The sequence below is a fragment of the Myotis yumanensis genome, unplaced genomic scaffold, assembly GCF_028538775.1.
Source record: "Myotis yumanensis isolate MYYU_CA2020_CCGP unplaced genomic scaffold, mMyoYum1.0.hap1 SCAF_1, whole genome shotgun sequence".
Taxonomy (NCBI): Eukaryota; Metazoa; Chordata; class Mammalia; order Chiroptera; family Vespertilionidae; genus Myotis; species Myotis yumanensis.
In genome coordinates, this window is record NW_027223752.1 from 77,485,350 (window position 1) to 77,503,124 (window position 17,775).

General features: G+C 46.0%; 1 protein-coding gene across 1 annotated transcript; it reads left to right on the forward strand.

Moving 5' to 3' along the window:
* The first annotated feature begins 12,026 nt into the window (after positions 1–12,026).
* LOC139005519 (RNA exonuclease 1 homolog) lies at positions 12,027–16,685 on the forward strand. Its single transcript, XM_070407784.1, is given in 3 exon segments — positions 12,027–12,056; positions 13,528–13,661; positions 15,044–16,685. Coding segments are annotated over 3 exon segments (1,806 nt in total).
* The last annotated feature ends 1,090 nt before the right edge of the window (positions 16,686–17,775 follow it).

Consider the following 17,775-nt stretch of genomic DNA (forward strand, 5'->3'; position numbering starts at 1 on the left):
ATAGAACAAATTCTAAAACCAAAGAGAAATCTGAAATATTATTGTTATTTATTGTCCATGACCCTGATCTTGGCTTTTGGTGAGGATGAGGAGAAACTTACAGCCATTTTATTTTATTCATGAACTCCTTGGGCACTAATGGATGCATTTATCAAATTAATGGGTATGAAGCTCTTATGAACAGTGCCTCGCATATAGTATGATGAATTCATTTATTCTTGAGTGAAAAATAATAATTTTATGTGTAATAACGCATTTGGTAACCATGGAAACCTTTGGGCCCATTTTAAAGAAGAGGAAGCAGAGGCCTAGAGAGGTTATAGAGTACTAAGTGTGGTATAAACTAATTTTTGGCTATGTAAATTTGCATGTAGAAAATTCTACAAGTTTCATTGCAGCATTATTCATGGTGGCCAAGACATGGAAACAGCCAAAGTGCCCTGTGATAGAGGACTGGATAAAGAAGATGTGGTACATAGACACAATGGAATACTACTCAGCCCCAAGAAAGGATGAAATAGTGCCATTTGCAACAACATGGATGGACATTGAGAACATTATGCTAAGTGAAATAAGTCAGACAGAAAAAGCTAAGAACCATATGATTTCACACATATGTGGGATATAAAACTAAAACTTATGAACACACACACACACAAAAAGAAAATTCTACAAGGAATATACCTATCTCTGCATAATTGAAAAATTGGAGAAATTTAATTTAATTTCAACTTACAAATTTTCCATAAATACAATTTATAATAATTAAATATGATATATTTAATTTTACAAAAATTTTAACTTACTGCTTTTATAGGTAAGTATGGTATTTAACACTATCTGGTCTTCTGTGGCTGGACCTTTGTCAATTGTTTAATCACGAAAGTCTTCTCAAACACTCAGATAAAACATTCCATCAATTTCTAGCCCAGGCCCTGACTGACACAAGCATCGGGGTTCTTTTGAGGAAGGTATTTTTAGACCCAGTTTACAGACCTCAGTGGAAAAACTAAGGTGAGTGGTTTGCTACAAGGAGAGTCATGTGTATCTCATGATAACGTCTTTCGCTAATTTTGTCTTCACAGAATCTTACAATAGGCTTATGGTAGCAGACGGAGGTAAAGGGGCAGAGATAAGAACTCAAGTCACTGACAATTAAAGAGGGTAAGACTCTTGGTTGAATTTGCTATCTCCATTGATAATTCCAGAATTCCAAAACTTTGTGTTTGAGGCGGGAGCTGGGTGAAGTGAGGGCGGAGATTGGGAGACAGTGAGTAGTTGTGAAGGGAGAATCTCTACTAAAATTGGCTGGGTGAAATTGCAAGGCGATTGGGATGTTGAGGAATCTTTGAGAAATTCCAAAGATCTCAGCCCTTGTGGGACTTGGTCCCTAAAACCTGTGGTGTTGGGAAAACTTCTCATAGGCTTTTCTTCCTTCCTTCTTTTCTCCCTTTCCTTTCCTTTCCTTTCCTTTCCTTTCCTTTCCTTTCCTTTCCTTTCCTTTCCTTTTCCTTTTCCTTTCCTTTCCTTTCCTTTCCTTTCCTTTCCTTTCCTTTCCTTTCCTTTCCTTTCCTTTCCTTTCTCCTTCCTTCTTTCCTTCCCTCCCTCCCTCCTTCCCTCCTCCCTCCCTTTCTCCCTCCTTCTCTCCCTCCTTCTCTCCCCTTCTGTTCATGATCTTATGGGGTTTCCATCTTTTCTTTCTCAGGAGGAAGGGGAGCTCTTTGAAAGCTTTTTCACCAAAGGATCAAGTTTTTGCATTACTGCTTCTTTTTAAAAAAAATCTTAGGAAAAGAAAGATACTTGAGCCAAAGGAATAAATTACTGATGATGAAATTTCAGGTGTCAAAGAAGATATTTTCAAAGTAAGGCTTTTCTACTCTCACTCAAACAATACTGCAGAGGGGACCTCCTACTTTTTATGAATCCTTCAACTGTCTTGTAGACTTGCAGACTCCTGGGGTTGGCACAGGCATTCTGTATAGCCAGTACAGCCTCTTCTTGGATGCTTGAGTTCCCTCTACTGTATCTTTTCCTAGTAACGGTCCACTTCTGGATGGTAAGGAACTGGTTCCTTTGGACAGAACTCACTCTATCTTTTTGTAGCTCTGACTGCTTGAAAGTTCTTCTCAATGTTGAACTGAAATCTCCTCCCCAGCAAAGATTTCATAGAGGAAGGGAGAGGGAGAGAGAGAAAGAATTTAGAAACATCAATGATGAGAATCATTGATTGGCTGCCTCCTGCATGCCCCTCACTGATGATTGAGCTGGCAACCCATGCATGTGCCCTGACCAGAAAATGAACCATGATTCATGGTTTATAGCCCTACACTCAACCACTGAGCCACATCAGCTAGACAAAAAAAGTATTTTTATTTTCTGGCTGCCTCTCATTCAGAATCACCCAAAGGGTTTGCTGCCTGAGGTAGAGTTAATGGCCACATGTTCTTCTCTGGAGAAAATTGTTACTGCCATGATGCATGATACAAGACACCCAGTAGGGAGAAGATAACCTTGAAGTTGAGGGAACCTTGAAGTTCTCTAGTCCCTACCTTTTCCAAAATGGAAATGGAAAAGGCAGGGCACAGAGAAGTGTGTTGGAATATCATAGTACATGGATACTAGATTCAATGGTTCTCTTTGCCAGAATTAAAATTTCCATTCTGAAAAAAAAAATAGAAATATTCAAATTAAAGTAGAAAGAACATTATTTATCCCACTACATGCAGGCAATAATAATTATACCAGGTTCACATTTGGAAAAATGTGCAAATTTACTTGTTCATTCTGACTAAGTTGGTATCAAATAACCACAAATTCCATATGCTGCTTTTTCTGTTTTGGTTGCTAAGCACAAGGGATTCATGGGGAGCTTGCTAAATATGTTTGACACATTTCCTCATGTGAATTATAAATATTGGTGGATTCTTTTTAGGCGCCTCTGTCATTCAGAAATATATCCTGAATGAAACTTTCCTCCTCGGCAAAAAGACTTGGCTTTGAGGCTGAAAGGCAGCCTGATTAGGAGTGGGAGCCAGTCCCCAGGTCTGATGTAGAAGAGGAGTGGAAATGACAGTCCTTTATGATTATATGACATTTTGCAGTTAACAAAACGCCTACCCATTCACATTCTCATTTGCTTCTCACAACTCTTCTATGAGATAGGAATTAGGGCTGGCAGGTGTCTCCATCCCAGGAATAAAGCCATGGGCACCAAAGAGCCGGGGATGGGAGGAGAACCCTCCAGGACAGGAATCTCCTGAGAGTGACTTGAGCTCATGGTGGCAGTTCTGGGGCTGTGCTTCTTCATTGTCGAAAACGCGCTTCACAGCCCTGCTGAGTCCAGCCATTTCCTTTCTTATCCTGGTTTACTGAGTACCCAGCCAGTGGCACTTACATAAATGTTCTTCTGGCATGAGGGAGAGAGGAGGGAAACAGCAGCTGTCAGCAGAGTGTCAGCTGGGGACCTGCCATCTCATTGAACAAAGCTCCGGTCAGCTCCAGCAATGTCCTGGGTGCTGCTCTAATCATGAATGATGGGACTGTCCCCAGGCTCAGGATTACTCCTGTTCTTAAAGAGAACAGGGAGAGAGGGTCTCTTAGCCGTTACCAAGGTGTCATGTGTAAATCATTAACCAGGAGCAGAGAGGAACCTGAGCAAGGTCAAACAAATGAACCCTGATACTGAGGCCTCTCAAGACCATATCTTAGATGGTAACATCTAAGCAGCATTCCTTCCAAGTAATCATAATCATGAGGGTGGGAAGAGACTGCATTTTGCATTTCTTTTAACTCTTAAAGAATCTTCTAACATTTAGCATTTTCCACTGGGGCTGCAAAAGTCCCCCTCCCCCCCACCTCTGTCGGATGATTCAATCCACCCACCTGCTTCTAACAGCACTGTTGACCGCTCCGCTCTTGGCAGCTGTGTTCCTTGAGTTCAATGCCTCTTCTTTTGCTGTAGTTCTTTGTGGAGGATCACTGCACAATCGTACTATAGACCCCACTGAGGGTCCCCAATCCTACAGTTCTGTTTTCTCTCTGAGGGCCAACTGCTGAAAAGGCCATCAAGAAACAAAACTGGTGAATATGGATAATGGTTGAGGCTGTTGATTGGAACATGGGGGATCATGTACCAATGTGTGTAAAATCTCCATAATAAAAAAAATTAAAAGACAAAGCCTCAAGATGATTGGACCTGATCAAATCACAGAATGGAAGTCGATTCAAGAGCAGGAGTCAGGCTGGCCTGAGGTCAGATCCCAGCTCTGCCATTTTCCAACAGTAATTGGACATGATATCTAACCTTTCCAAGACTTCCTCATCTGCAAAGTCAGAGAAAGATTAGTTACCCCATCAGTAAGCTTAGTCTGCTTTAAATGAGATAATCAACTTTTCTTAATTAGTGATAGAAATCATCTTTGTTTAAGAAAAATAGAGGGAATCCTATATAATAAAGAGGTAATATGCAAATTGACCCTCATGCCCTCATGTTACAAGATGGCTGCCCCCATGTTGTCACAAGATGGCCACCCCCAAGTTGTCACAGATGGCTGGCAGGGGAGGGCAGTTGAGGGGGACCAGGCCTGCAGGGGAGCAGGTAGGTGTCAATCAGGCTGGCAAGGGAGCAGTTAGGGAGTGATCAGGCTGCCAGGAAAAGCAATTAGGGGCAATCAGGCAGGCAGGCAGGCGAGTGGTTAGGAGCCAGCAGTCCTGGATTGTGAGAGGGATGTCCAACTGCTGGTATAGGCCTGATCCCACAGGGATTGGATCGGGCTTAAACTGGCAGTCAGACATCCCCTGAGGGGTCCCAGATTGAAGAGGGTGCAAGCTGGGCTGAGGGACACCCACCCCCCAGTGCACGAATTTCGTGCACTGGGCCTCTAGTCCTATCTAATAAAAGACAAAAAAGGGTAATTAACCATACCTTCGCTACACTTCCCATTGGCTAATCAAGGAAATATGCAAATTAACCACCAACAAAGATGGTGGTTAATTTGCATACTAGGCTCCAAGCAGTGGAGCAAAGCCAAACGTACCCAAAGCATGCCGAGTAGCGAGGCTTCACGCCCCCAGGATCAGCGGAGCCACGAGGCCTCATGCCCCCGGGATCAGTGGAGCTGCGAGGCCTCACGCCCCGGTGCCAAGCAGAGCTGCGAGGCTTCACGGCCCCGTGATCAGCAGAGCAGCAAAACCTGACAACTCGGGGGAGGGGGAGCTCTGGCCGGAGCCCAGCCAGAGTGAAGGCCTGGGTCCCGGGTGCCAGAGGAAAACTGGTGCCAGCAGCCAAGGGAAGGGAAGGCCTATTGCACGAATCTCTTTGTGCAACAGGCCTCTAGTATTATATAAAGACAAAGATTTTTCAAAATTCTAAAATGAGGGTACAGCTGACTCTCAAGGGTGAATTGAAATCAGAGCCTCCAAGGGCCTCATGACCACACTTGGTTTCCTGTCTCTGTGCCTCTCTGCATGATTGTTCTACTCTTCCCTTTGCCACAGACCAGTTTCTGTTTGCCAGTCTGCACAGTTGAAAACATGGCTGCCCAAAACAGCTTCCAGGTTTACATGTTCTCAATTCAATAGCACCACCAGGCCGAGTTTGGATCTCCTGGTCTGGATTCCAGGTTTTCCAGGGCAGGTCTTTGTTCCAACAATGAAGGCCAGGATCTGGTGGTCATACTGTGTTAACATGGAGGCTATCCTGATGGCCATATGGATGGAGTTGTCTGGGAGAAGTTCCCAGAAGAAGGGAGAACAGTCTCAAAAAAATACTTGGGTGAAGTGGTGGTGCTATTGCTAGACAGACTAAATGATGAGTCTGATTGCAAAATTCTTAGAACATAGTAGTTTATAGATAAGTATTGGCTCCTGTTCCTTTGAATTGACCCATCTTGATACCTTCATGGTAAAGTCTTGGGTTAGCCCATCCAGAAACAAGGGTAGGAGAACTACAATTTTTGTGCACCGGGCCTCTAGTCTATAATAATAAAAGGGTAATAGCTAATTAGACTGGACGTCATTCTGGACGTCCTTCCTGACAAAGCCGGGGCCGGAAGGAAGCCAGCTCAGGTACCGGGTGCCTGCAGGTGGCTCGGGGAAGCCAACTGGGGTCCCAGGTGCTGGTGGGAAGCTGGTGCAAGCAGCCTGGGGAAGGAAGGCCTACTCTTGCATGAATTTTTGTGCATCGAGCCTCTAGTAATTCTATAACAAAGGATGGACAATAAGAAAGTGACATTTGAACAATGACTTGAAAAAGGTGAAGGACTGAGCCACCTGTCTCTCTGGGAGATGAGTATTCCAGGTTGGGAGACCTTTAGGTGCCAAAGCCCCGAGTCAGAGGGAACAGCAAGAGGGCCAGTGGAGCTGGAGTGTATGAGACATGTATAGAAGTGTGTGAGACATAACAAAACAATGACCTTTCCCAGGATTTCTACCTGGGGAAGAGGAGAGTGTGATATAATACCATGCTGGAGGCCAGAGCTTTAGTCTCATCCATTCTTTAGTGATCTCTAAGTAAACCATTTTCAATGGGAGAGAGACTGTAGTAAGTCGGTTTCTCACACTTTAAGAATAACAAGGAATTATAGACAGGGTAGAAAACTGAAGGCCCAGCTTCAGGGAAGTGCCAGTACAACCCTCACCTCCAAGGTGCTGTTCTTTATGAAAGATAGCTGCATAGCACTGGTGGGAGAAGCAAGGGTTTCATGAGGGGTAAATGTCCTTTTGTGTACAGACAGGCCACTGAAGGAAGAAAATGCAAGGCCAGGACTTCTTGCAAGAAAGAAATCTAATAACTGTTTCTGAAAGATGCCAACATAATAATTTTTCCAGTGTCTTTAATTCCGCCTATTAATCAAGAGATGGTTCAAGTAGTACTGAAGGAGAAAGCCCCTGTTATGTGATTGCATCCCATAGCCCATTTTACAATGATCACAGTTGAGTATTTGGAGTGAGGACATTAGTAATAAAGGGCCAGAAAGGAAGAGCCAGACTTAGAAGCTCTTCCCTGTCCTCAGGAATCAATGCCAGCCAAAGCCCAAACTGATGTGCTCTTCTCTGGAAGCCATGATGTGCACATACAGGAGCAGTTTGTACTCTTGTGCAAAACAGGGTTTGCTCCTGAGCCTCGGAAAACTACATACAAGGAAGAATGTGTGGCTATTGGTTGGGAGATTCCAGAAGTTACACACCTGTCAAACATCTGGGCAGGATGGAAAAGGGAAATGTAATTTTAGACAGAGGGAAGGAATTACAAAGGATAGGTGCAGCAAAGCCAATCCTCCTGTAGCAGGCAGTCCAGGAAAGGGGAGTGTGCAGAATAAGCCTCTTAACTGACCTAGATTAGTAACAATATTCATCCCCTTTAAAAACTGACTCTAATGATCAGAACATAAAACTTCTTTCTGTAGTTTGAAATAGGTGGTGTCTCAAAGAAGAACCGTTTCTAACAGTTAATTTGCATATATCTTTAAACTCATGTAACAAAATGTATATACAAACATACACAGACATATTGGTCACAATGTGTTTGAAAGAAATGAGGTAAGACAGAAGAAGTAGGAAATTTTTTCCATGTCTTTCTCTTATGTGTACATTCTGGTAAGTTGGCCCAACATGTGAATTTGGTCTTCTAACTATGATGTAGATTATGATCACTAACATTTCTTTCTCCTTGGCATCTCTGATACTAAGAGCAGAAGATTTAGGGGTAAAATATGCCAGATCACACTGTATCACAGAGCACATCATTGTTAAAATGCGGGTCTATCTGTCTACCTACCTATCCATATCTATCTATCTAATCTATTTTATCTATCTCATAAACAGTACAAACATATGGCACAAAATTTAAAGGTTTTATATTATTTTTTCCCACTCCACCCCCAGTCACTTTCCCTAGAGACGAGAGAAGTTATATGCATTCTTTTTTTTCATGGTACCATGCATATTATTTTCACATTATCTTTTTCACTTAACAAAATAGCATTGATGTGGCTTCCTACCAGTACATTTTTGTCAAAGGCTGCGTAGTATTCCATTATGTGTTTATTCTAATATTTACTTAACCACTCTCCTAAATGATGGATATCTCTATTGTTTCCAAGCTATTGCCACTTCAAAAAATACTCTACAAAGGGAAAGTAGGGGAGGGAGGGGGCAAGGGGAAGAGATCAACAAAAGGACTTGTATGCATGCATATAAGCCAAACCAATGGACATGGACAACAAGGGGATGAGAGCATGAAGGGGGGGGTAGGATAGGGGTCTAATGGGGGGGGGGATGAGGACATATTTGTAATACCTTAACTAATAAAGAATTTTAAAAAAAATAGCCCTGTCCAGTTATCTCAATGGTTGGAGCATCAGCCCACTAATCAAAGGGTGGAGGGTTCCATTTCCACTCAAGGGCACATACCTTGGTGGTGCTTTTGACCCCCAGCTTCCAGGCAGGGTGTGAGTGGGAGGCAACTCTCTGTCTCTCTGTCCCTCTCTCTCTCTCTCTCTGTCTACCTCCCCCGTTTCCTTTCCCTTCTGAGATACTATTTTAATAGTAGTAGCCCGGTGCACAAAATTCCTGTACATTGAAAGGGAATTAATTAACAGAAATATTTTAATATTGCTATTTGCCCTTTCTCTATAATAGAAGTGTGAGAGATGAAAGGAAATTAGTAAACTGTATATGAAAATAATATATACATTTATTAATAAATAAACAGTAACAAAATGATATAACAACAGAGGCATGATATAAAAACAACAAAAACATGATATAAAAACAACAGTGATGCAAACAATGACTGATAAAGTGATTAAACTTATTCTAATATCTCCCTGTATACCACATTAAGAGTGAAAACACTTTCAGAGTGCTCTACTAATTTCCCTTGTGCTGAAGTATTTAGAACTTTAACTTTAACGTCACATGCTCTTCGAACTCGAGAGAAAGCAACATATAACTGACCATGTGTGAAAACGGGTTCAGGTAGGAATACGCTTACTCTGTCTAGAGTTTGTCCTGGTGATTTATTAATAGTCATCACAAATGCTGGCATCACGGGAAACTGTCATTGAATCAATTTAAATGGGAGGCCAGTGTCAGATTGGGACAAATCAATTCTTGGAATCAGAACAACCTCTCCTTCTGCAGATCCTGTTGATACTTCAACTTTGATAATGTTAGGTCATAATCTTTTGATAATAAATCTGGTACCATTACAAAGACCCCATTTACTATTAAGATTTCTCAATAGCATGATGATTGCACCCACTTTCACTTTTCATTTATGACATGGCATTCCCAGAGGAGTAATACTATTAAGAAATTTGTTAGGAAAATTTTCCTTTTCAGCATCATTTGTGAAATCAATGGAATCATCACACAAATATGTGTGAAAATCTCCATTGAGTATACCCAAAATTTCTTCATTTACTTTTTGAACATGCTCATTTTTTGGACAAAGAATTGCACGTTTAGATATATTTTTAATATTATCTATAGATATAGTATTTCCAAAGGTAGCTTCAATAATAGACCCATTGCAAATCATTTCACAGGGGATTTCAATAATATCCATTCCTAAATGAAAACTGCTATCAAGTTTGCCATCTCCAAGTTTTACTAACCATCCACTATAAGCAGAATCCTCTGATCTCATATTTCTTCTAAGAGACAACTTTCTGAAACATCCCCAAACATTGCAGTACTTTAAACTCGCTTGTACTATGGCCGATCACATAGCATGCAGTACAATACTGAGACATTGTCGAAAATCCCCTCCAAGAAGAACTATCTTACCAAAGATAACATTCAAATTTCTCTTAGTAATCTGTCTATGGCATGTATAGCATGACTGGATGCCATGGTGTATTCATCAATAATGAGAAGTTGGGCCTTTTTAATAGTTTTAGCAACTTCACTGTTTATATTGAGTCTAGAAATTGAAGTTTCATTTAGAGGAATGGGTAATTTATAATGGGAATGAAAGGTGCTTCCACTGAGAAGTAAATTTTCAGCAATTCCTGTAGATGCTGTGGGTAAAACAGTACTACCATGACCTCTAATATAATGTACTAGAGGCCTGGTGCACAAAAATTTTTGCACTCGGGGGGGTGGGGGGATCCCTCAGCCCATCCTGTGCCCTCTCGCAGTCTGGGACCCCTCAGGAGATAATGACCTGCTGGCTTAGGCCTGCTCCCGGGTGGCAGAGGGCATGCCCAATCCCTAGGTGCAGCCCCTGGGCGGGCTCAGAGCAGGGCTGATTGGGGAGTTGGGGCGCTGCCCCCTGTCATGCACAGAGCAGGGCGGATTGGGAGGTTGCGATGCCACCCCTAGTCACGCTCAGGGTACAGCTGATTTGGGGGGTTGGGGCACCGCCCCCTGTCACACTCAAGGCAGGGTCGATAGGGAAGTTGCGGCGTTACCCCCTGTCACGCACAGAGCAGGGCCCATCAGGGGGGTTGGGGCTCCATACCCTGTCACACACAGTGCAGGGCTGATCAGGGGGTTGAGGAGTTCCCCCCTGTCACTCACAGAGTAGGGCCGATAGGGGAGTTGAGGCACTGCCCCCTGTCACACACAGAGCAGGGTGGATCAGGGGGTTGGGGTGCTGCCCCCTGTCATGCACAGAGAAGGGCCCATCAGGGGGTTGGGGAGCTCCCCCCTGTCACGCACAGAGCAGGGCCCATCAGGGGTTGGGGAGCTCCCCTCTGTCATGCACAGAGCAGGGCCCATCAGGGGGTTGAGGAGCTCGCCCCTGTCACTCACAGAGTAGGGCCGATAAGGGAGTTGGGGCACCGCCCCCTGTCACACACAGAGCAGGGCGGATCAGGGGGTTGGGGCACCGCCACTGTCACACGCAGGGCAGGGCCGATGGGGAGGTTATGGCTCTACCCCATCACACACAGAGCAGGGTCCGTGGGGGGGGGGGGGCGTTGGGGGCACCACCCTCTATCACACACAGAGCAGGACCGATCAGGGGGTTGGGGCACTGCACCTTGTCACACACAGAGCAGGGCCGATCAGGAGGTTAGGGCACTGCACCTTGTCACACACAGAGCTGCAGGGCAATCAGGGGGTTGGGGAGCTCCCCCCTATCAGGCACAGAGCAGGGCTGATCAGGGGGTTGAGGCACTGCCCCTTGTCACGCTGATCCTGGTGCCAGGAGGCCTCGCGGCTCCGCTGATTCCGGTGCTGGGAGGCATATTACCCTTTTACTATATAGAATAGAGGCCTGGTGCATGGGTGGGGGCTGGCTGGTTTACCCTGAAGGGTGTCCTGAATCAGGGTGGGGGTCCCCACTGGGGTGCCTGGCCAGCCTGGATGAGGGGATGATGGCTGTTTGCAGCTGGTCACACCCCCTTCAGGGTGGGGGTCCCACTTGGGTGCCTGGCCAGCCTGGATGAGGAGATGATGGCTGTTTGCAGCTGGTCACACCCCCTTCAGGGTGGGGGTCCCCACTGGGGTGCCTGGCCAGTCTGGCTGAGGGGCTGAGGGCCATTTTCAGGCTGGTGGGTGACTGAAGCTCCCAACCGCTCCTTTTTTTCTTTTTTTATTCTGGGCCAGCTTTAGCTCTGAGGCCTCGGCTGCTGAAAGCAGGTTTATGGCCTTTGTTTACCTTCTGTATTTGATACAATGTTGTGGTCTGGCTGGCTGAAACCTGGCTGACTAACGCAGGTTTCTGGGGTTTTGTTTAGCTTCTATATTTGCGACATAGTTGCTTAGAGTTGCAGCTGAGAGGCCGGCAGCGGCAGGCGGGGAACGTTGGAGTCAGCCGTCACTGGAGCAAGCAAGCCTCCCTGTTCGCTTCAGTGCATGGCTGCCTGCCGCCATCTTGGCTGGCAGTTAATTTGCATATCGCCCTGATTAGCCAATGGGAAGGGTAGCGGATGTATGGCTAATTACCATGTTTCTCTTTTATTAGATAGGATTAAAACTTTATAAAGATATGCCTCCATACTCCAAGGGCTGATTCCTGCCTCAAACCTCTGGCTCCCAGGAAACAGCTCAAGGAGGGTACAGCCGTTTCCAAGATGACCCCTAGCAGGACTGACTTTCTTCCGGTTGGTCGAGCCACTGTCATGACATTACACCCAGGGTTTTTATTATATAGGATAGGACAGATGTGGGCAACCTTTTTTTGAGTGTTGCCAAAACAAGCAAAATCTCTGACTCAAAATTCTTCTGCATGCCAACCCTAATTCTTTGAGAACAAGTTACACCTACTTGATATCTCTTAAGGTGTACATATGTGAAGAACTTTGAAGAAATAATAAAATTCATTCGAGCGACAAAAACACAGTATATGATGATGAAAAATACATTTATTTTTTAATGTATACATTTACACTGATAGTCCAACAGAAAACTTTATGACTCCGTTTGGTATTATCAGTGGGACTTTTGCTGCTGCATCACTAGTGACAGAGATTTTTACATCAGGTTTATGTTTCTTGACCTTCAGAGATATGCACAAGCTACTACTTTCATCTGTCAGGCTACTCCTATTACGAGACTTAAGAAAATTCATCACTGAGAACAAAGATTCACACGCGTATGTGGATGAAACCAAAACACTGGTCAGATCTAGGAAGGCAGGAAGAGTTAAGGCAGAGGCATAGAAATTGCTCTTCCCCTCTCTCGTCAATCCATGTCTATGGTCTTTAAGATAACTTGTTATGTAAAATTATTTATTTATCTAAGATGCACCTACACTGAATTTATCTGAAAAATAAAAAAGTCGATATTAAGAAAAAAATTGTAAATGGAAGATTATAAGAGAGGGTTTCGCGAGCCAGCAAAAGTAACTGGAGTGCCATTTTTGGCACGCGTGCCAGGGGTTGCCCACCCCTGGGATAGGATATTTGTAATGATGATAAAAAATAAATAAAATTGAAAGTCCTATCCGGTTTCTCAGTGGGTGGAGCATCAGCCCATGAATCAAAGGGTCGAAGGTTCCATTTCTGTTCAAGGACACATACCTCGGTGGTTGGTTTGACCCCCAGCTTCCAGGCAGGGTGTGTGTGGGAGGCAACCAATCAAAAAATCTCTCTATCTCTCTCTCACTCTCTCTCGCTCTCTCTCTCCCCCTCCCTCCCTCCTTCCCTTTCTTTCACTCTCTCCTTCTCTCTCTCTCTCCCTTCCCTCCTCCCCAACTCTCTCTAAAAATCAATGGAAAAAATATTCTCTGGAAAGGATTAACAAACAAAAACTTAAAAATTAAATAAAATTACCAAATGGTTCAACAGTGCCACTTCTAGGTACATACACACAGAAATGGAAAGCGGGGTCTTGAAGAGATATTTGGGCACCTGTGTTCACAACATGTCAGATGGAAGCAGCCACTGAGGAATGTGCCTGGAGAGATGAATGGATAAGAAGCAAAATGGAGACTAGACATGTACCATGGATTAGTGTTCAGCTTTAAAAAAGGAAGGAAATTCTGACACGTGCTCCAACATGGATGACAACCCTTTGAGGATATGATGTCTCATGACATTAGACATGCCCAAAAAGGTTCATTCTTGGTGGTAGAGGGATGACCATGTGTTCCAGCCCCCCAAAGAAGAGAAGGCAGAGGACAAGAAGCCATTGCATCTGACCACTCTGTCCCCTGGCCAGGAGACATGGAGGACCTCTCATCTCACCAAGCAAGGCAAGATGACGCAGTCCCACACACCCCAGGTCCTGGCAGACAAGTGCCGGGACCCACATTCAATCAGAGTTGTGCTCCATGCTGGGTCAGAGAACGAAAGGAACAAGAGTGGGGAGAGTAAGATGTGGGTGTCCCCTCCCACAAGGTCACAGTGCCTGATCCCTGTCTTGCTCCCGACTTGGGTTGTGTGGTCTTGACCTCTCTGAGCCTTGGCTTCCTCCCCTTGGCCCATAGACAGGAATGGTTGTCTGGTCACTCTGGGGCACTCAGTTGTTGGGGTCAAGCCCCAGCAGGTCCAGGGTTCCCAAAGGTGTGGACAGAGGCAGCATTCAGGTGATCATCATAGCAAGCTTCTTTAGCCAGGTTCTCCAGCCAGATTCTGTGTTTATTGTCTTGTTACATCTGTATTTATACCAGTTGATTTAAATCCTATCCACTCTATTCCAAAGGTTAGGGCGTTTCTTATCTCCATTCCAAAGTTACCCTATTGTTCTACTAAGCTACAAGGAAGTAACTGAAGGAGATTATCCTAACTAAAGATTATGTAGCTTAATGGTGATTGTTCGTAGTTAAAGTGATTAATTACCAGCCTGGCACTTAGTTAAGGGGTTTTATTCCCTCCCTAACTCCAGGAGAAAATCCCCACCTGGAGAAACAACCTTTCTCGGAGAGGTGACCTTGGTTAAAACACATAACGTTAAGAAGGGGAGCAAACATATTAAGAACAGTATGCCATATACGCCAGGTCCCTTGAAACATGCTGTGCAGATGTTTCTTCCCTGTAGCGACTGTGTCAAGCAGCAAGAATGGACCGGCTTCCAGCACTCAGTGACCTGGCACTAGGAGAACTAAGCAGAGGATGGGGCCCACCCTCTGCACTCAGAGATCCCTCCTGTTGATTCGTCCGGAGGGAGCTCTGTGATTCTAGAAGCCAGTCCAGAGAATATCGGATTAAGTAGGGTGGGATCAGTGTGTGCGTCTGACTCCAGGTGCCCTGGGTTCTGGAAAACAATCTAAAGAAGATGAGATCAAGTTGGATTCATTGGCTGAGCGAGTTAATCTGCTTTCAGACAGGCTTTCCGCTTATATAAGGGCTGAGGGCACCCAACCTAGGCCATTAGACACCAGAGCCCAGGAGAGCAAGGACCATGTCGCCACCCAGGAGAAGTAAAGCAGCTCGAGCTCCAACCCTCCTGAGGGCCACAGCACCGAGCTGGTTTCCTCCCGGCCATCTGCAAGCTCAGGAGGCCAAGCTGGGTGCCTCCTGCCCTGCCCCAACCCTGGTGCACCGGCCTTCCTGCCAGTGGCCCTGCCATCAACCTATTGGCCCTGGCGGCCTGCTCCCAGTGCCCCCCATATACAGCTGGGCCCCCATATATCTCACCATCCAGCCAGAGTCCGTGAGGAGAGGCCTGGCCCCCGCAACCGGCTACCCCCTGCCCAGGAGCTATGTGACCTGCTGCAGGGAGCAGACAAGCCTCCCATGAAGTCAGCCAGCCTGCCCCAGGCTGCCCAGCAGCCGGCCCCGAAGCCCCGCTCCATCCACCTCTCAGCTGCCAGAGACAAGAGGAGGACTGCCCGAGACACCATTCCCTGCCTGGCTGCAGGTGCCAAGAGGCGCTTCCTGGCCAGCAGCAGCCCTCCTCCCAAGGCCCAGGGGTTGGGCAGCCAGCTCCCAGAGGCCCGCGCCCCATCAGGCCAGGCGTCCATGGCCACCAGCCCTGTGCCTCCCAAACTCGTAACCCGCGGCCCACCTGAGCAGAGTTCTCAGAAGCCCGTTCGTCCAAAAGAGTGGGGGGGCAAAGTGCCCACCATCACCCATCAACGCCATCTCAGCCTCTTTATGGATGAGGGTCTCAAGTTCTGCTCCTCCACTCAGGATGCCACAGAGAAAGAGCTGAAGGAGGAGAAGGCGGCCAACCACCAGAGCCCCAGCAAGAAGATGGACCGGGATGTGGCGGCAAACACCTTCCACAAGATGCAGGGCCTGGAACCCAGCCCTTGAGCCCGTCTCCACAAGACCCGGGACAGAGGGGCTGTGTCCCAGGAGTTGGTGCTGGGGGGCAAATTGGCCACCCAGACCAGCTTCTCACTCCAGAGCCCGAACAGCAACCCTGAAGAGGATCCTTTGCAAGGGGCCGCCCTGTACCAGCGCCTCAAGGAGCACCTGCTAACCCAGGCCCAGCTCAAGGAGAATGGCTACCCCTTCGCGCACCCCAAGCTGCCCGGGGGCGCTGTCCTCTTCACCACCCAAGAGAAGCCGCCCCAAGATGCCTCCTGCAGGCTGTGCTGCCGCTGTGGCACCCAGTACCTCGTGGCCCCCTCGGGCCACTGCGTGCACCAGGAAGAATGTCACTACCACTGGGGGCGGCTGCGCCCCACTCCAGCAGCTGGGGTCTGGCAGATTCAGTACACGTGCTGCTCGGCCCCCATCGGCTCCCCTGGCTGCCAGGTGGCCCAGCAGCACGTTCAGGACAGCCGCCAGCAGGACCTGCAGGGCTTCGTGCAGACCTTGGACAAAGAGCTGCCCCCAGGGGCTCACCCCGGCATCTACGCCCTGGACTGTGAGATGTGCTACACCACCTCTGGCCTGGAGCTGACCCGCGTCAGCGTGGTGGACAGCGCCCTGCAGCTGGTGTAGGACACCTTCGTCAGGCCTGACCGCGACATCGTCGACTACAACACCAGGTTTTCCGGAGTCACCACGGCTGACCTGGCCCACACCAGCACCTCGATCCGGGACGTTCAGGCCGCCTTGCTGACGCTCTTCAATTCCCACACCATCCTCATCGGACACAGCCTGCAGAGCTACCAGCTGGCCTTGAAGCTCATCCACGGCACCGTGCTGGACACATCTGTGCTCTTCCCGCACCGCCGCGGCCTCCCCTACAAGCGCTCCCTTCGCAATCTCGCCGCTCACTACCTCGGACACGTCATCCAGGACCGGATAGATGGCCACAGCTCCAGTGAGGACGCCAGCGCCTGCATGCGCCTGGTCATCTGGAAGATAGGACAAGATGCTGAGACTGAGCGCTGACCATAGCCCAGCATTTTGTGGACAGGACTATGACTTTGGAAAAGGCTTTGTGATCACATATATCTCTTGCCCCACATGTCTAACAATAAAGGAATGGTTCAGTAAACTATATATATAAAAAAAAAATACTCTACTTCTGGTTTCTAGGCATTGTGTAGAAACTGCTCAATTTGTTGATAGATAATTTTTTAAGTTGAGCTGAAAATGTGAAATGACAGACTTGTGACTCAGCTTGACGTGATGGGGAGTAACAAAGTGCCATCTTTTTCTACCATCAATTACCATGAAGCAAATGAACAGTGTCAGGAGGAAACAAGTGAAATATTCTTGATTATTTTAAAAATTAATTTTCAATGTTTTCTTCACCTGGAAAGGGCAAGAAGAGAATGAGTAAGAATTTCCTCTATTCTAATTTAAGGAACATTTCCAATGCCTTTATTTAAGCTTAAGTATAAACATTAATTGCAAGACACAATATGCCTGATTGTGCTATTTCAACTTGGGTTACACTGATAACTACATGGTTCGGAGTTAGAGTTGGTCAAAGGAGAAACGTGTGTGAGGTTTGGAAGATGGAAGCAAAGCTGTTGATCTCTCCCAAACAATGTTATTTTTCTTTTATGTGAGACCTACTGATTTATCCAATTCTATTTTTTCTTATTGTGGAGATATATATATATATATATATATATATATATATATATATATTGCCATTTCAACAAATTTTAAGTGTATGATTTTGTGGCATTGATTACATTCACAATGTTGTGCAACCATCACCACTATCTATTTCCAAAACCTTTTCATCACCCAAACAAAAACTCTGTAACCATTAAGCAATATTTCCCATTCCTCTCTCTCCCCAGTCTCTGGGTAACCTCAAATTTACTTCCTATCCCTATAAATTTGCCTATTCTATGTATTTTATAAAGTGGAATAATGTAATATTTGTCCTTTTGTGTTTGGCTTATTCTGCTTATCATGATGTTTTGGTTTACTTAATTCTCACGATCCAGACTCTGCCTGTTCAATTGAATACAAGATTCCCCTCTTGCCCTGTTTTGGGAATCTCCTTATGACTTCATTGTAT